The sequence below is a fragment of the Rhinoderma darwinii genome, chromosome 4 (assembly GCF_050947455.1).
Source record: "Rhinoderma darwinii isolate aRhiDar2 chromosome 4, aRhiDar2.hap1, whole genome shotgun sequence".
Classification (NCBI taxonomy): Eukaryota; Metazoa; Chordata; class Amphibia; order Anura; family Rhinodermatidae; genus Rhinoderma; species Rhinoderma darwinii.
Genome location: NC_134690.1, coordinates 343,371,718 through 343,391,807, shown reverse-complemented (window position 1 = coordinate 343,391,807; position 20,090 = coordinate 343,371,718). Strand labels below are relative to the sequence as shown.

The 20,090-nt window shown below is 43.2% G+C and overlaps 1 protein-coding gene across 1 annotated transcript in view; it reads left to right on the top strand.

The window, feature by feature from the left end:
- SLC22A2 (solute carrier family 22 member 2) overlaps positions 1 to 20,090 on the top strand; it is a 118,120-nt gene that overhangs the window by 8,982 nt on the left and 89,048 nt on the right. The window contains exons 2-5 of the mRNA XM_075864461.1: positions 10,179 to 10,282; positions 13,015 to 13,169; positions 17,435 to 17,603; positions 18,944 to 19,058. Coding sequence (XP_075720576.1) covers positions 10,179 to 10,282; positions 13,015 to 13,169; positions 17,435 to 17,603; positions 18,944 to 19,058 — 543 coding nt within the window. The remainder of the gene's footprint in view (positions 1 to 10,178; positions 10,283 to 13,014; positions 13,170 to 17,434; positions 17,604 to 18,943; positions 19,059 to 20,090) is intronic.

Here is a 20,090-nt window from a genome sequence, read left to right as displayed (position 1 = left end):
CGTATTTTGGGGCGTTTACGTCTCTAAAAACGCCTGAAAAAAACGGAAGCTGAACTCCTACAAACATCTGCCCATTGAAATCAATGGGAAAAACAGCATTTAGTTCATATGGGGCGTCTTTTTACGCCTCTGTCTTAAAAAACGGAGCGTAAAAAAATCCGTAAAGGACAGAACGTATTTCGGCCACAAGTCCCAGACCGAACACACTGCAGGGAGCCGGGCTCCTAGCATAATAGTTATGTAAGATGCTAGGAGTCCCTGCCTCTCCGTGTAACTACTGTCCCGTACTGTAATCATGTTTTAAGTACGTGACAGTAGTTTCACGGAGAGGCAGGGTCTCCAAGCGTCGTACATAACTATGATGGTATTAGCCCGGCTCCCTGCAGTGTGTTCGGTCCGGGACTTACAGCCGAAATACGTTCTGTCCTTTACGGACCGAACATGGTCGTGTGAATCCAGCCTGTCACTTCTTGAGGCTTTATTTGGAGCTGATTTTCCATTGAATACTATGAAAAACGCCTCAAAAAACACCTGAAAAGAAGCCTCAAAAGAAGCTCCAAATTAAGGCTATGTTCACACTGAGTTTTATTTAAAGTTTTTTGACGCGGAAACCGCGCCGCAAAACTCATCAAAAAACAGTCCGAAAATGCCTCCCATTGATTTCAATGGGACGCGGAGGCGTCTTTTTCCCGCGAGCGGTAAAACCATCTCGCGGGAGAAAGAAGGGACATGCCCCATCTTCGCGCGGTTACGTCAATGGGAGGCAGAGAAAGCGTATTTTGCAGTGGTTTATGCCCGCGGCACTCAATGGCCTGGGGCAAAACACGCAGCGAAAATCGGCGTGCAGGGAGAGGAAAATCTGCCTCAAACTTCCAAACTGAATTTTGAGGCAGAAATTCCGCCTGCAAAAAATTCCGTGTGAACATAGCCTTAAAGGCTGGGTTCACACGGAGTATTTTGCCGAGTTTTTTGACGCGGAAACCGCATCGCAAAACTCGGCAAAAACGGCCCGAAAATGCCTCCCATTGATTTCAATGGGAGGCGTCGGCGTCTTTTTCCCGCGAGCAGTAAAACTGCCTCGCGGGAAAAAGAAGCGACATGCCCTATCTTCGGGCGCTTCCGCCTCTGACCTCCCATTGACTTCAATGGGAGGCAGAGAAAGCGTATTTCGCGGTGTTTTATGCCCGCGGCGCTCAATGGCCGCGGGTGAAAAACGCCGCGGAAAACTCAGCGAAAATCGGCGTGCAGGGAGAGGAATATCTGCCTCAAACTTCCAAACTGAATTTTGAGGCAGATATTCCTCCTGCAAAATACTCCGTATGAACATAGCCAAAAGAAGCTTCATTTCCAGCTTCAAAAACGCCTGAAAATCAGAGGCTGTTTTCTCTGAAAACAGCTCCGTATTTTCAGACGTTTTTGGTTAAGCGTGTGAACATACCCTTAGGGTTTGTTAGCATCAGGGAATCGTTCTATAAAAACAAAAAAATATGTTTTAGGTAGTCTATTGCATCTACTTGTACTAATAAAAGTATACTTTTATTTTGTTCTTGTCAAGCACACACGCTCTGCCTGTGCAAGAGAACACATTTTGCTGTATACACGATACACGTGTCTAAGCACACAATTTACATGTGTGACACATAAATAATAAAATATGTCCCAAAGGTCATTTTCTCTGGAAGAGGCCTATGCGTTTCTTGCCTCTGACACGGACTCGTCAGATGGCGAGACTCTCTTTTATTTATCAACCTCCTCATCCAGTGATGAAGAGGAGGGACCCCCTAGGAGATGCCCCAGAACCTCCACCACAGTTGAAACCCCTGAGAGAAGTGACCCCGCAACAGTTAAAACCTCCGAGCTAAGTGACCCCATTTGGACCACCAAACGAGACAATTACGAGCCCCAAATCCCTGAGTACACGGGCAGCCCAGGGATAAAATTTTATACGGCAGGGTTCAGTGAGATGGACTTTTTCTAGTTCCTTTTCACGGATGAATTTATAGAGCTCATGGTGTCCCAGACAAATTTATATGCCCAACAGTATATAACAAAGAACCCCACATAATTTTATGCCCAATCCCACAGGTGGACTCCTGTAGATACAGCAGAGTTGGGCAAGTTTTAGGGACTGCACTTGAACATGGGGCTTCTGAAAAAGCCATCCATTAGGACCTACTGGAGTACAGACATGTTATACCACACCCCGATGTACCGCATGGCCATGTCCAGGATGCGTTATGAGGCAATACTTAGCTTCTTACATTATGCTGATAATGAGCAGTGCCCACCCCTAAATGACCCCAGTTTTGACCGTTTGTATAAACTGAGACCCCCATTAGACCATTTCAGTGCCCGGTTTGCCCAAGCATACACCCCCAAGAAGTGTATTTCTGTTGATGAGTCCCAGGTACATTTTAAAGGGAGGCTTCAATTCCGCCAGTACCTGCCGAGTAAGAGGGCAATGTATGGCGTGAAAATGTATAAGCTGTGCGAGAGTGCATCAGGGTATACGTACAAATTTAGAATATATGAAGAGAAGGATAGCAGTATTCAGCCCCCAGAATAATCCCCCCCCCCCCCCCCCTTACTGGGAATTATCGCAAAAATTGTGTGGGATTTGGTGCACCAACTGCTGGACCAGGGTTACCACCTCTACCTGGATAACTTTTATACCAGTGTCCCACTCTTCAAGTGCCTCGCTTCCAGAAGTACTGCGGCATGCGGCACTGCTAGAAGAAACCTGAGAGGCCTCCCTAAGACTCTGCTTGGGCAAACACTCAGAAGGGGTGGGAGCAGTGCACAATATAGCAGCAATATATTGTGTGTCAAGTACAAGGACAAGAGAGATGTCCTTGTATTGACAACAATACATGGCCACACCAGTACCCATGTACCTGTACGAGGTACCAGTACAGAGACCTCCAAACCAGACGGCATCCTGGACTACAATAGGTACATGGGAGGGGTGGACTTGTCAGATCAAGTCCTGAAGCCCTACAGCGCCATGCGGAAATCGAGGGTGTGGTATAAGAAGCTGGCCGGGCACCTCATACAGATGGCATTGTACACAGCGTACGTGCTACGTCGATGTGCAGGCCAGAGGGGAACTTTCCTGGAATTTCAAGAGGTGGTTATTAAGAACCTAATGTTTAGAGACCAAGAAGGGGGGCAAGCGAAGCCACACGTATCGTACCATGGCAACACTTTCCAGGAGAAGTTCCCCAAACTGGCAAGAAGGGAAAAAGTCAAAAGAGGTGCAAAGTCTGCTATAAGAGGTGGATAAGGAAGGACACAATATATCAATGTGACACGTGTCCCGAAAAACCAGGGCTCTGTATGAAAGAGTGTTTTAAAATTTATCATACATCCCTTGATTTTTAATCTACCCCAGTTTTACTTACCCTGATGCACTCTGCACAGCTTATCCCCCTCATATTTCCCTTCTGAGCCCTGCTGTGTGCCCAGGCAGCTGATAACAGCCACATTGAGGGTATTGCCGTACCCGTGAGAACCTACATTACAGTTTATGGGGTGTATGTCTCCAGTTAAAATGCTCACTAAACCTCTACATGAATACCTTAAGGGGTGTAGTTTTTAAAACGGGGTCACTTCTCGGGGGTTTCAACTGTATACATGACTTCGCACCAGAGAATCTCCAGGAGGCCAAATGGTGGTCCTTTACTTCTGAGCCCTCCCATGGGCCCAAACGGCAGTTTATCACCACAAATGGGGTATTGCCGCACTCAGGACAAATTGGGCAACAAAATTGGGTATTTTATTTCTTGTGAAAATAAGAAATTTTGAGCCCAAACGACATCTTATTGGAAAATTTTTTTTTTAATTCCACAGCCCAATTCAAATAAATTCTGTGAAAAAACTGTGGGGTCTAAATGGTCGCAACACCCATAAATGAATTCCTTGAGGGTTGTAGTTTGCAAAATGTGGTCACTTTTGGGGGATTCCTACTGTTTGGCACCTTAACACCTCTTCAAACCTGCCATGCTGCCTAAAATATATTCTAATAAAAAAAAAAAAGGGGCCCCAAAATGCACTAGGTGCTTCTTTGCTTCTGGGGCTTGTGTTTTAGTCCACGAGCACACTAAAGCCACATGTGGGACATTTCTAAAAACTGCAGAATCTGGACAACACATATTTAGCAGTGTTTCTCTGGTAAAACCTTCTGTGTTACAAATTTTTTCTAAATAAAATTCTAATTCAGCAAGAAAAATGAAATTTGCAAATTTCACCTCTTTGACTACTTTGCTTTAATTCCTGTGAAATGCCTAATGGGTTAAAAAAAAACTTCCTAAATGCTGTTTTGAATACTTTGATGATTAAAATGGGGTGTTTTATGGGGGGTTCTAATACATAGACCTCTTCAAGCTACTTCAAAACTGTACAGGTACCTTAAAAAAAAGGCTTTTGACATTTTCTTAAAAATATGAGAAATTGCTGTTTATGTTCTAAGCCTTGTAACGTCTAAGAAAAATAAAAATGTTCAAAAAATTATGCCAATCTAAAGTAGATATATGGAAAATGTGAACTAGTAACTATTTTGGGTGGTATAAACATCTGTTTTACGAGCAGATGCATTTAAATTCAGAAAAATTAATTTTTTTCAACATTTTCTCTAAATTCTGCAATTTTTCACAAATAAACACTGAATATATCGACCAAATTTTACCACTAAGATAAAGCCCAATGTCTCATGAGAAAACAGTCTCAGAATCACTTGGAGAGGTTTAAGTATTCCAAAGCTATTACCACATAAACTGAAATATGTCAGATTTTAAAAAATGGGCTCTGAGCCTTAAGGCCAAAACAAGGTTGTGTCCTTAAGGGGCTAATGAGTAATTAGCATATAGTGTGCGCTGTTTTAAAAGTGCATTTTAAATATTTTGCTGCATCTGAAAAAAACATTTGGAAATATTGTCAGGTCATGTACTACCGCATTGTGGCGGTTCAAGGGGTTAAAACTACCAGTCAGGTTCCCATGAAATATACAATGAATTGAGAACAATTCCATATGCCCTGCAATTTTGTTATTATAAATATATCCTATATAATTACAGCACCAGAACAAAGCTCAGTACATATATTCAGCACCGGAACCAAGCTCAGTACATAAATTCAGCACTAGAACAAAGCTCAGTACATAAATACAGCCCCAGAACCAAGCTCAGTACATAAATACAACACCAGAACCAAGCTCAGTATGTATATACAGCACCACAATCAAGCTCTTACATATATACAGCACCAGAACAAAGCTCAGTACTTAAATACAGCATCAGAACCAAGATCAGTACATATATACAGCCCCAGAACCAAGCTCAGTACATATATACAACACCAGAACAAATACAGCTCAATTTAGTGCAACCCCTGCCGTATAGGTTTGTACGGCGTAAAACAGCTCCCAGCATGGCCCGAACAATAGTAAGGATATGCTTGGCGATGCTGTTTCACAAAAAAAAAAAAATCATACCACCCATCATCTCGCTGCAGATCATACAGTGACTACAGTACTGATTAGAGGCAGAATAAACATTTATATTAAGTGACTCACCGGTGATGTCTCAGATTCTAGTTCTTTTCTTCTCCCTCCGGTCCAGACCTCCATGATGGATTTCTCCCGGCAACGACCCATTCTGCAGTTTTCCGCTCAGATGTCTTCAGCTTCTCACTTTTAAAACATTTCTACACCTATAAACAAAGTTAAAATTCTCAACAGCTCTAAATATAATAAAGCGCCATACCCTGCACCTCTAACTATAATAGCGCCATACACTGTGTCCCTGATTATAATAGTACCATACCACACACACACACACACACACACACTCTGTGCCACCTGTAGATAGTGACCCCCATAGAGCCTCTGTAAATAGTGCCGTACATAGAAGCCCCTGTAGATAGTGCCCCACATACTGACATAATTGCGCCGCTAGCATAATTGAAAGGCGCGGATTGGCCAATCAGTGTCATTGGAAGACGCTGAATGGTCGGGCACAGAACGTGCCTGGCTATCCAGCGCTGATGCATGTATTTGTACCTGTATGCTATACACGCAGCTACAATTACTGGAAGAGTGCTAGTGACACCCTCGGGCATGAGAGGGCCTGTGTCGCCCGGCCCATACATGTTAGAGGCTCGGCGGCGCGGGCCCCATAGTAGCGTCGCTACCGCTGTAGCTGCCATAGCGGCTGCTAGCGGCGCAACCGGGCATATGGGGGAGGGCGCGTCAGCTGGCGGCACGACCCCTTCAATGCCGCGGGCCCCGTAGTGGCCGCTACGGCTGCTACCACGGTAGTTACGCCACTGGCAAAACCCCTGTTCCTGTACGAGGTGCCACTAGATTGACCCACAAGCCAGATTGCTTCCTGGGCTATAACAAGTACATGGACAGGGTTGATCTCTCTGATCAAGTACTGAACCAGTCCCGCTCCCGTGCACACCGGCCTTCTTCTTGCTCCATCTGTGTGAGGTTCCGCTGTTCCCATATCGTCACTCTGTGGTCCGCCATCTGGTGAATGCTGCCAGGGCCTGCATTCCAGCGCTGTGGAGACAATCTTGTGCGCCGTCGCTCAGCTTGTGGTTTGCTAAGATACAGGAGATCATGAGGATGGAGGATCTCACGGCTTCTATGAGAGGTACCAACGCCAAGTTCCTTAAGACTTGGTATCACTGGGTCAGGTTTCAATCATCATTGGAGTTCAGGAACATCGTAGCCTCTTGATTTGTACTTACTGCATGGCGTATAACAACGGTACTCGTCCCTTCCTTTCCCCCCTCTGTTCCTCTTTTCTGCTTTCCTTTTTCTTACCTCTTCTTAGGATATGTTTTCCTGTGGGCCTTAGTGCATGGGGCGAGTCCCAATTATTGTTTAAGCATAACTCTGTCTGTACACTTATCATTCAGGATGTACACATATACTGGCCTGCGTGCCGACGTAATATACGGTTGCATATTCTTTTGGCATTAACGTGTTATGTTTGTAAAAATTGATAAATAAAAGTACTGAACCAGTATAGTGCCATGCAGAAAACAATGGTGTGGTACAAAGAGCTGGCCGTGCACATTGTACAGATGGCAATCTATAACGCTTACATGCTATTCTAATGTGTAGGCCAGACAGGGATATTCCTTAATTTTTAAGATCATTATCAAGGCACTCGTATTTGGAAACCAGGAAGGGGAGGGCTCAAGTACATCTGCTGGAAGCGAGGACCCCTGTATTGTTCCAGAGCAACATTTCCCCAATGAAGTGCCCCAAACTGCAAAGAATATGACACACAAAAGGTGCAGGGTGTTTTTTGTTTTTTTTTAAAGGGGAATTAGAAAGGACTATATTTACCACTGTGAAACCTGCTCCGAAAAACCAGGCCTGTGCGTCAAGGATTGCTTCAAGTGTATCCTCTGGTCTTCATCCTGAACGCCTGCAAAGGGCTATGGACTTTGCTGCAAGAGGATTTCCAGGTTGCATTCCCCAGGATAGTCCTCAAATGATGGCTGGGCTGCAGGTGAAGGAGTACAATGGAGAGAAGAATAAGACGTGATCAGATGTATGCAGAGTTTGGTACACAGGAGCGGAAGATCAGCCATGGTCAGTCGTATGCAGAGTTCGGTGAGATAAGATCAGCTGTAGTTATTTGTATGCAGAGTTCGCTACACAGGAGAGCAACAGTGGGTTAAGCACAGTAAAGCTGGATTACTGGCAAACTAAAATAATTATGCACAGGAAGTACAAAGCTGTGGGTAAATATAGGGCACCAAAAAACTAATTGTCTCCATCGGTGGTTCCAAAACTTTCTGAGGCCGGGACCCACTTTTGGCCGAGACTTTTATTTGGGAACCCCCACTACCGTACCAATTTCATCTGACGTATGAGAACATTATTCGTAGCTAGAGGTCAGTACTTAGCTCCATTCTAAAAAAAATAAGTCCCTGTAACTTCGAAAACAGCGACAATTGTGTAGGCGGGTGATGGGGCGGGCTCAATGTATTCTGCTGCTGTGCGTCGCTGAGGCCAGACTATGGCTGCTGATGGTGGGTTATGTGACCCGACCCATCCATTAGTGGCCAACAGAGGCATAGCTAGGGATTTAGAACAGGGGTGAAACACCTCTGAGTGGGCTCCAACCCAGTGGGCCTCCCACACAGTATAATGCCCCTACAGCTGTCCCAGACAGTATAATGCCCCTGTAGCTGCCCACACACAGCATAATGCTCCTATAGCTGTGCCCACACAGTAAAATGCCTCTATAGTGCCTCCCTTACACAGTATAATGCCCCCATAGCTGTCCCTACACAGTATAATGACCCCTTAGTGCCCCCACACAGTATAATGCCCCTATAGCTCTCCCCACACATATAATGCCCCTATAGCTTCCTCACACAGTATAATGCCCCTATATAATGCCACTATAGTGCCTCCCTACACTGTATAATCCCTGTAAGGCATAACTTATGGCGTGGTCATCCAGAATTCCAAACTTTACTAACCAATCATGAACGACAATTTTTTTTAGAAATTGGCTGTCTTGAATCCCTAATCACAGAAAAAAAGTGGGACATATAATAAGATTAAAAACACAAAAAATGGCCATACTCACTAATTGGGCAGGTATAATCCCAACAGGACGCAGCCAGGTCAAAAATGCTGCTGAAGGAAAGTGCTCAGGTGTGTTAAATAATAATAGCCGCTCCCACTAGCCTTGAGGGGAGTGGCGTGTGGTGCATGGGATATGTAGTAAAAAGTAAATGAATAGTGTATAATGTGCAAGTAGTAATAATATGTGTGAAATATAGGGGGCAGTACTGAGTATAGTGAGTGGTGAATAACGTGTAAAATATAGGGGGCAGTACTGAAAGGGTCAGGAACGTGAGTGATGCATGAAGTGTGGGTGCAGTGTGTAAAACATGGAGGGCTAATGCGTAAATCATGAGGCACAGCCTATATAGCCTGGTAGCAGCCTATTTGTAACGCCATGATAATACATAGAGCGGGCTGCCCTCCTTGCTATGCCAGACCGCAACACACCATGCTCTCCCAGCATTGAAGACCTGGCTGCGTCCTGTTGGGATTATACCTGCCCAATTTGTGAGTATGGCCATTTTTTGGGTTTTTAATCTTGAATCCCTAATGTATGGTTATCTTATGTCAAGAAAACCGAACAAAAATTCCATATCAATAATCGGTCCGTGCAAAATACTTAAATCAAAACTTATACAGAAGAACATGACCATGGCATGTTTATAAATATACAACAAAATCTTTTTTTGATCGTACATTATAAAATATACATAAATGAGTCAAAACCAACAAGACCTTAACAAAAAAGGAGAAAGAAACCCATGTGGTTTAATTGTTCTTTATAGGTACACTTGTATAGTACTCAAATATCTACTGACCATGACCCTTAGCTTGCTCCCGTTCCTTTCCCCAGTTTTAATATACTTTTTTCATACATACATTTATATATGCATCGGATGTAAGGGGCCTTGACACAGTCTGTACATCCAGGTCATCCACCTTCTGTTTCTTTCTCCTTTTTTTGTGAAGGTCTTGATGGTTTTAACTCATTTATGTATATTTTATCATGTATGATCAAATAAAGATTTTTTGTATATTATACAAAACATCCCACGATGAACATCCCATGGTCGTGTTCTTCTGTATAGGTTTTTATCTTATGTAAACCAAAGCTGTCTTTACTTTTGTCATATCCTTATTTTCTTCAAATTTAGCCTTCATTATCTATAGGGAATAAATATGGATATCAGATCATGTGAGTTATTTTTTGCTAAGCATAATCATGTGGTATATGATTCAGACTTTAGATGTAACCTAAACAAAAAATGGGTCAGTCAACTGAAATTCTTCTCTGCTGCGACTAAGCTCTCTATAGCAGCATGGTACTATTTAAAGGGCCAGGTGCACGTCAGTTGTTTGGTGCTCATGCTATTGCTAAGTACCTCTGATTATTATTCTTAGACTCCTTCCCTCCAGTTTAGCCCTAAGCTAAATCTATAATGAACAGAGTTAAATGCTTTTCTCAATGATGTAAGCATTAAGGGACAATTCATTATTATTTAAGTACTGAGTACTTTGTATAAATTTGCACACACAATGGGAATTCTACTTCAAATAACACTGAGCACTACTTTTCTTTAAGTTTAACCTTGTATGTGAAGACGCTTGGAAGCTGGATCTGTTTCAGTCATTTGTGAACCTTGGATTCTTTCTTGGCTCAATATTTATTGGATACATTGCAGACAGGTACTGTACTTTTTATTATATGTTCAGAGGAAACAAAGTCCTACAATTTACCCTAAGCCCTTTCCTTTATTCACATTCTTTCCCTTCTCCTGGTTAAAGGGGTTTTCTGAACTTGTGAAAAACACAGAAAGAAGTACCTACATGTATATGAATGCTCACTAGGTGATTCCACCATAGCTCAGAAGTAGTTATTTTTCATTTGGTTGCCCAGCTCTGTGCAGTACTGTTGTTTTCATTTTACTAGGGCTCGCTGTGGGCGGGATTACCAATGTGAAGGATTACATTCCTATGATTCATCTTCCTTCTCTCAGACATTGTGTAATGGCAGGAAGGAGGTGAAGGGAAAGTGAGCCCTAATCTACTTACCGCCCTGTCCCTGCCTACTTGCAACGACCCGCGCTAGGTGACGGGGTACAACTGGGCGGCGGTCCCTACGCTGTCTAAGTGCACGGGAGAACAAACAGGGAACACGCAAGGGAAGGGGCAGTAGCCCACGGAACGCCGCGAGGAAACGGAGCGGTGAATGAGTAGTAGGACCAGGATGAAGTGGAGTATACCCAAGTGAGCACGGAGTAGGAAGCAAGCCAGAGGCAAAGCAAAGCAGGTTAAGCGGAACTGCAGCAAGGCAGGAGCACGGCAGAAGCAGGCTGGAGCAAGCAGCAGTGGGGCCAGGAATCCAGAAGAATTACAAGCACTGAGGAGGAGAACACGGCAGGTAATAAAGGACAGGGGGCGGAGCTAACTCCGACTGACCAGGCCGCGATAGGCTCTCCCACTCCTGAGCCTGCCACCCTGGTTGGTGGGAGATGGTGTCAGTCGAACAGGTCTGGCCTCAGGTGTGGATTGATTAATCCCAGGAGTATACCTAGACGTAGTACCTGGCAGATCCCTAACACATTGTCTCTATTTACAGCTGCCTGTATTAACCTATATTACAAGGTGATAGGTAGTGCCGCAATTACTACTTGTCTGCCCTGCTATTATGTTGCTTACTGACTACATTATCTGCTGCCCATCATGTGAAACATAATCCCTCCAGAGACAGGGAGGAAAGGGGACGAGCATGGAGCACTGGAGATAAGAGGCATGTGATGTGTAACCAAGGCCGGCTCCAAGTTTATGTGGGCCCTTTGGCGACACAGACTTAGTGGGCACCTTTGCAGGGGAACTCACGGCAGCAGTAAATTGCCACATAGCCCCCCTTCCCAGGTAGTGCCACACAGCCCCCCTCTCACGTAGTGCCACACAGCCCCCTTCCCAGGTAGTGCCACACAGCCCTCTTCCCAGGTAGTGCCACACAGCCCCCTCCCTGGTAGTGCCACACAGCTCCACCTCCCAGGTAGTGCCACACAGCTCCACCTCCCAGGTAGTGCCACAAGGCCCCTTCCCAGGTAGTGCCACACAGCCCCCTCCCAGGTAGTGCCACACATCTCCCCACCATGGTAGTGCCACACAGCCCCCCCCACCCTGGTAGAGACACACATCCTCCCTCCCTGTAGGTAGCGTCTTTGGGGCTCCCTCTATGAGTGGAATCCTCAACCAGAGCATTGCTGACGCTGTGGCCGGGGATTCCGCTTCAGGCTCTCAGAGCCAAAGTCACGGGCAGAACGCTACTAGCACTCTGCTTGGGACTCCTTCTCTCCTCCTGACATCACTGTCCATATATGGACAGTAATGTCAGGGGCTTCCCCAAAGACGGAGTCCCGGAGAAGAGCCGCTTCTAGCGCTCTTCCTGGGACCCCTCTCTTCCTGGCATCACTGTCCATATATGGACAGTGATGTCAGGGGCATCCCTAGAGCCGGAGTCCCGGGAAGAGCACTACTAGCGCTCTGCCTGGGACTCTGTAGCCTAGTGAATGGCAGAGTGGGGAGCTACCTCCCTGCTCTGCCATAGCGTTCAATAGTATCTGTGTCCTAAGGATGAAGATTGTATTGAATGTGGCGTCACCACTGCTGTAGCAGCCATAGTGGTTGCTTTTGGAGCCACTGGACAAGGGGGAGCCTGTGACGGCGGGTGGCATGGGCCCGTAGAGGCTGCTACAGCGGGAGTTATGCCACCTCCTAGATAGGGGCTTCCTCTAGAAGCAGAATCCCCGGCAAGAGTGTCAGCAGCGCTCTGGCCGGGGATTCCACTCCTGGAGGAGCCATGATGGCAGCGTCAACACCAGGTGGCCGAGTGGGTCCCCCGAAGGATAGTGGGCCCCGGCACTTACCCGTGTTCTGACGCCAGCCTTGTGTGTGACCTCCGGTAGTATAGGGAGAGGGGAAGGGAAGATAACCACATGTTCAGTGTACTGAATGGGACACAAGCATGGAGATAAACACCAAGAGCATGGTCATGTGAACACACATGAGAATGGCTTACAGAGACATTTTAGCTACAGACAGCACAGTAGTAAGTGACTAATCTTACAAGCAATAAACCATCTGTACACAGTTTTTAAAGATCGGAAAACCCCTTTAAACTTCAGGGACATCTTTCTTTTTCAACTGTACTAATTATATAACTGTTTAACACACTTTAATATATTTTATTCCATTGTAGTTTGTTTTTTAAGTAAAATTATATTATTTTCTAAACATACTTTGATAAACACATTAGGAAAAACAACATTATTAAGCTTGAGTTATAGTACCTTGGTATAAAAAGGTTAAATAAAAGTTGAGTTATTGGTTGCATTTTTACTATAAGAAAGCCTCATTTATATCTAAAAAAATGTTTTTGTTTGTAGATTTGGTCGTAAACCATGCCTATTAACGTCACTCTTCACTAGTGCTGTGTTTGGTATCCTTGTGGCATTTGCGCCAACATATCCATGGCTTGTTACATTTCGTTTTATTCAGGGCTTAGTTAGCAAAGGCTCTTGGTTGTCAGGATACGTTCTTGGTAAGTTGAAACATTGAAAGTTAAACTGTAATTTTTGGTTTAAATTTTACTGATTCATTCTTTGACCTAAGTCCCCAGAAAGATGCAGCTTTGGTATAGAGCAGTAGTCTCCAACCTGTGGCTCTTCAACTGTAGCAAACTTACATCTCCCAGTGTCAGAGCATGCTGGGATTTGAATTTTTGCAACAGCTGGTGAGTCATAGGTTTGAGAAACACTGGTATAGAGGCTGCCAGGGGAAATACATTTTCACTGTTACAGCCAAGTTCAAATGATATGAAAGGTAGGAATAGTCGCTTCTCGGCCTTTTGGCTAAGATCAAGTGTAGTACCTGCTCAAGCTGAGGTTAGTAATCATCACTGCCGGTGGTTGATGGGCCATCGTAGGGGGATGACAGAACGCCAAGGTGAGGGCAGGGAACCACAACGGTCATCACTCTGGTGTACGCATTTGGTTTAAAGGTACCATTTGTAGGTGACCAGGCGACCGCCGGATCGAGGTAAGGAGGTCGGGTAGTTTGAAAGCCCGAGTTGCTATGTGCCCCAGGGCTGGTGACCCTGGGGTGCCCTAACTCACTGGGGGTGGGATCCCACGTGAAGGCACACTTGCACGCACTCTCTTTCACACTATATGAGCACACACCTTTATTCTCCCGGCCTTCTGGCTGGGAGATGAGGAATTTTTTTATACCTGGCGGATGTCCAGGCTGTATCACAGCGCACATCCACTTATTTAATTTTGTTTTTCACTGTGTGTTTGTCACGTTTTGTCACAAGGATTTTGGGATGCGGTGCCCTTTTGGGACCCTCCTGAGGTCTAGGGGGAAAATGTGTGGCCATCTAGTTCCTTTTTCCCCTGCAACCCGGCCTCCCTTCTTCGGAGGGGAGGTGCAACTTTGATGCAGGCTCCTAGGTGGACACTGGGGTGGCAGCCCAGGTAGAAGCCTAGTAGTGTGTTTGGGTCTCCCTAAGCTTCGGCGAGGGGGGATCATCGATCCTCGATCCTCTAGGCCTATGGCTTGGAGGGTCGGGGAATGGTTATGCGGGGCCTCTCTCTTTTAAGAGAAGGGCTGCGATAGACCGCATCCTTGTGCACTTTTTGTATGGCACCTCTGCACTTTTTATGCACTTGGGTGATAGAAAGCACGGCTCGGGCTTTCAAAAAAAAAAAGAAAGGTAGGAATAACAGTAATCTCCCATCTACCTTCCAAATTTCTAAGAAAAGAAACAGTGACAACAACGTGTTGCAATTTGGTCATTGGCTACAGCAACAGCCCAGAAAAAGTGGAATACACCATAAAAAAAACTACACACGTATATATGCAATATCCAGATAAATGGTACAGTCATTGTCGAAATAGTTCCATACAGTGCCCAAATAGTGACTAAATAGTGACCATAGAACCGCAGATTGCCATATTTTGTTCAGATAAATAGTGTTCAGTAGCCCGTAACACATGTATAAACAACGTTTTCTATTAGAGAGCCAGTCACATCTTACCTCTCTGAAAGTGATTTTGCCATCCTCTGACATAAACTGATAAAACGAATAATGCATTTTTAGTATATTGCGGTTTTGCAAGCCTGAGCTGTTCCCCAGCTGCACTGCCCCTCGCCCATGCAGCTGCAGCTTTGCCTGGTCATTTATTGCTGTGTCAAGTCAAAGGGAGCTTATCTCTTTTACAGTATGGACAGAAAATTTTAAAATCCATAAGCATTTAGACCCCCAGTAAGAATAAGGGACATCCTAGAGACCCACTTTAAAGGCTATGGATACCTGGTTTTTTTTCTGATATGGTTTTAATCTTACAAATATACAGTAAAAAATACCATACTCTTTTCCATTTTCCCCCTAAAGTAATCTAAAAAAATATATAATTGTTATTGTCGCATTTGTAAAATTCTGAACTATTCTAATATAATGTTATTTGATCTGCATGGTGAACGCTGTAAAAACGAAAAATTAAAAAAAAATACAGAGTTGCTTTGTTTTTGTCACCTTAGCTCCCCAAAAAATGTAATAAAAAGTTATTAAAAACTACATCAGATCCAGCAAAGCTCAAGCCCTCACATCGCTCAATCGACGGAAAAATAAAAAAGTTATGGCTCTCAGAATATGGCGACTAAAACAATTTTTTTTTTTTACAAATGTTTTTTTCCTTGTAAAAGTGGTACATTAAATGGTGCCATTAATAACTACAATTTGCCCTTGAAAAAAAATGTTGATGGAAATATAAAAGTTATTTTGGAAGGCGGGGAGGAAAAAATTTGAAAACTAGAAATAGCTGCGGCGCCAGGGGGTTAAAGAGGCTCTGTCACCAGATTCTCAAATCCCTATCTCCTATTGCATGTGATCGGCGCTGCAATGTAGATAACAGTATCGTTTTTGTTTTTAAAAAACATTCATTTTTGGCCAAGTTATGAGCTATTTTATATATATGCAAATGAGGTTTGAAATGGACAACTGGGCGTTTTTTTTTCGTTATGTCCAACTGGGCGTGTATTGTGTTTTTAACTGGGCGTGTTTATGTGTATGACGCTGACCAATCAGTGACCAGTCAGCATCATACACTCATCTCCAGCCTGGACGTATTGTGTATTCAGAATCCTGACACTTCTGACTCTTTTCTTTGAGATTTCTAGCAAGGGAAACAAAATCTCGCGAGATTTCGGAGGTAAATGAGATTTCGTTTCCCTTGCTGCAAATCTCACAGAAAATATTCAGAAGTGTCCTGATAATGAATACACATGATCATCCAGCCTGGACGTCATGTGTATTCAGAATCCTGACACTTCTGACTCTTTTCTTTGAGATTTCTAGCAAGGGAAACAAAATCTCGTTTACCTCCGAAATCTCGCGAGATTTCGTTTCCCATGCTAGAAATCTCAAAGAAAAGAGTCAGAAGTGTCAGGATTCTGAATACACATGATGTCCAGGCTGGATGGTCATGTGTATTCATTATCAGGACACTTGATTAACGTTAATCTCTGTTTATGTGGCTGCACATCGCTGCTGTGTAAATCAATGGAGATGAGTGTATGATGCTGACTGGTCACTGATTGGTCCGCGTCATACACGTAAACACGCCCAGTTAAAAACACAATACACGCCCAGTTGGACATAACGCTCAGTTGTCCATTTCAAACCTCATTTGCATATATATAAAATAGCTCATAACTTGGACAAAAATGAACGTTTTAAAAAAAAAAAAAAAAAGTTACTGTTATCTACATTGCAGCGCCGATCACATGCAACAGGAGATAGGGATTTGAGAATCTGGTGACAGAGCCTCTTTAAGTCTTTAAGTCTCCCACATCTCTCACATAGCTTTTATGTTTCTACTGTTGTCTTTCTTCAGCAGTGTCTTCTACTGTTTCCATCACTCTGCTATACTAGTCTTCAATCGCTGATACAGACTTCCACTAGACTAAAAATCAGGCCTTCGTTTTGCACTTTGTGTCACAAACCGAGATCCATACAAATATACATTACAGAGAAACTGCAGCAGACAGATAAAATCATGTAACAAGGCTCTTCTATTTAACCCGTGTCACTTCTAATTTGCTTTTTAAGAGCATGAACCAACTTCTCTCTGCCATCTTGGACAGTTGAAATCACTGTCTGCAGGCAGTAGTTCTGATAACTACATGTCCCATGATGCCTTGCCCAGGCATTAGGAGATATAGTCAGATCACATCTACCAGAAATTAAAGTCATGTAGATCATTCCAAATTTTGAGCAGATTGCTAATGAACCACAGAAGTAGGCACAGAAAAATGGGAAATTATGTTTTTCACCAGAGTTTTCCTTTATAGAGGTTCTCAAAGGGTATGTTCACACAGGGTGGATACGCTGCATAAAATATGGCATATCTGGTGGATAGGTCATCAGTTGTCCGGTCGTGGACAACCTATTTAAATTTTACTACAATTTCAACCTGTGAACTAAGATGTATATTGATATGTGTGTGTTGGTTCCATATACACATCCATACAGAAGCATACAGGGGATATTAAAGTCCATGTTAAACTAAGATTTTGGTATCTGCTGTAATTCAGTCCCTAACATATCAGCTTAGCATAGACTTTAATGGTAGCAGCGAGCCCACTGACATATAGTACAGAGTACATATCCATAGGACTGTAAATCAGAAAGTTTTAGAACTTTGTATACAGAAAAATTGAAATTTCTAACTCCTGAAGAATCCCGTTCACATAATGGTTCTATAACTTGTATAGTAATAATATATTTTGGGATTTTTTTTCAGTTGCAGAATTTGTTGGCTTGGACCACAGAAAAACAGTAGGAATTGTGTACCAAGTGGCGTTCACTGTTGGACTTCTAGCACTAGCTGGAGTGGCTTACTGCATAACTAACTGGAGATGGCTGCAACTAGTTGTCACTTTGCCAAACTTTGTGTTTTTAACATACTATTGGTAAATTCTTCTACTGTCGTTTAAATCGAGGGACACTATCACTAGTAGTTGTTTGTAATAATGCACATTTTCTTTTCATTTCTTCACATTGTTGGGCAATATTTTGTCCTGGAGATTTTATATATCAGCAAATCAATCCAACCAATGCTTTAAATTGTGCAATACACTGATTTGATAGCCCACACAATCTTATATGACAATAGGGTTGATGATTATTTGCTTTGAGTCAGCTAATGGTGTCCTAATGGCAGATAAATTGCAGATTTGCAAACTTTTTGGATTTTCTCTAGACATTATCTTAAACATCTGAATTCCCTTGTCAAACACAACACTGTCACAACATAAGAAAAATAGACTAAGGATCATTTTACAAAGTCCAATATGGACCGTAAAAACAAGAACCGATCAACGAGACGATATGGTGACGAGCGATCCTTACTACGATCGCTCATCCCCATGAATTTCCATCATGTCAGCAGCACATCTCCCTGTTTATAAAACAACGATATTTTGTGCTGTATAAACTATACGATCAGCCGACGAATGAGCGTTTGCGCATTCATCAGCTGATCGTTGCCCTGTTTACACAGGGTATTGATCGGGAACGAGCGTTCATATGAACACTCGTGAGCCCGATTATTGGCCCGTGTACAAGGGCCTTAACTTGCCACACTGTGAATATATAAAAAAATGCAGGCACACTCAATATGTAAATTACAAGCATGTGTCCTGTTACAGAACATTTCAATATTTGCACAGCATTTTATTGATATGGTATTGAAATAATAGACTATGGGTTCTGCAATACCTGTAAACGAATATGCAAGATTCAAATGCGCATCTACATAGTACATATACAGTATGTATATTTCCCAAATAAGAAGGTAATTCCATTATACAGTAATCTTGTTAACAGTGTTTCTTTAAGGGCTCATATAAAAGGGTATTTAATGTATTTGTGTGGTATGGATCTGTAATATGGCGCTTACAGAATTCTATGGTCCCACAATTTAACTGCATGTGCCTCTAATTTCACACAGAGAACCGTGGGGAAAAAAGTGCCATGCTCTATCGATGTCATATTACGGAGGTATTCTTATATTCCCATAGGCAGACAGAGTTTTACAAACCTGTAGGGACTCCATATGCCATGTACAGCATCCATTTATAAAGCATTGCCGTGTTCAGGACCCCTTAACATTTGATACTCATTCTAAAGTCATACAAGAGGAGAAACAATCATGGAAAGTTTTCAGATTCAGAGGCCTGTAGTGACAATTCAAGGTTCATTCTATATTTTACATCTTCTTTTATTGATAGACACATTTCTTTTGTCATAGGTGTGTTCCAGAATCTCCTCGGTGGCTTTTATCCCAAAAACGTAAAACTGAAGCTAATGCAATTATCAAGCAAATTGCCAAGAAAAATAAGAAAGCAGTTTCAGAAGCTCTACATGTAAATCTATTCTGGTTTTGGAAAGAATCTTCATATTTTAAATTGCCATTCTAATAAATAATTTAAAGAGGCTCTGTCACCACATTATAAGTTCCCTATCTCCTACTTAATGTGATCAGCGCTGTAATGTAGAAAAACAGCAGTGTTTTTTATTTGGAAAAACTATAAATTTTGACCAAGTTTTGACCTATTTTAGATTAATGCTAATGACTTTCTTAATAGACAAGTGGGCGTGTTTTTACCTTTTGACCAAGTGGGCGTTGTAAGGAGAAGTGTATGACGCTGAACAATCAGCGTCATACACTTTTCTCCATTCATCTACACAGCACAGCCTGATCTTGCGAGATCATGATGTGCTGTCACATACACCCACATTAACTTTACTGAAGTGTCCTGACAGTGAATAGACACCACCTCCAGCCAGGACCCAATGTCTATTCACAATTCAGACACTTCGGTAACGTTTGTGTGGGACTTAATGACAGCAAGCGTGATCTCGATGTGTTCCCTATCTCGTACAATTGATGTAGGAGATAGGGAACTTATAATGTTTAAGTATAGAGAAATGATCGCGGCACTCACCGGACTGGCAACACAATTTCTTTATTTGGAAAGATCTCGGTCAGGATGTGGAATTGCCTACGGCCGTTTCACATTCGTACATGCTTTCTCAAGGGCCTTGAGAAAGCGTGTACGCACGTGAAACGGCCGTAGGCAATTCCACATCCTGACCGAGATCTTTCCAAATAAAGAAATTGTGTTGCCAGTCCGGTGAGTGCCTCGATCATTTCTCTATACTTATACTTAGCTGGTTGTGCTACATTTTCGATGAGCAACTCCGGGGCAACCTGCCTGCAATTATCCATTTAGAAAACAAGCCATCTGACACACTCCTATTCCTATTGTGCCAGTTCAGCAGTGCCAGCCTTTTCCCTTCTTCCCACTTTAGGAACTTATAATGTGGTGACAGAGCCGCTTTAATCATCAATCATATGTCATGTTATACATTTAGAATTTAAACTCAATTTCTAG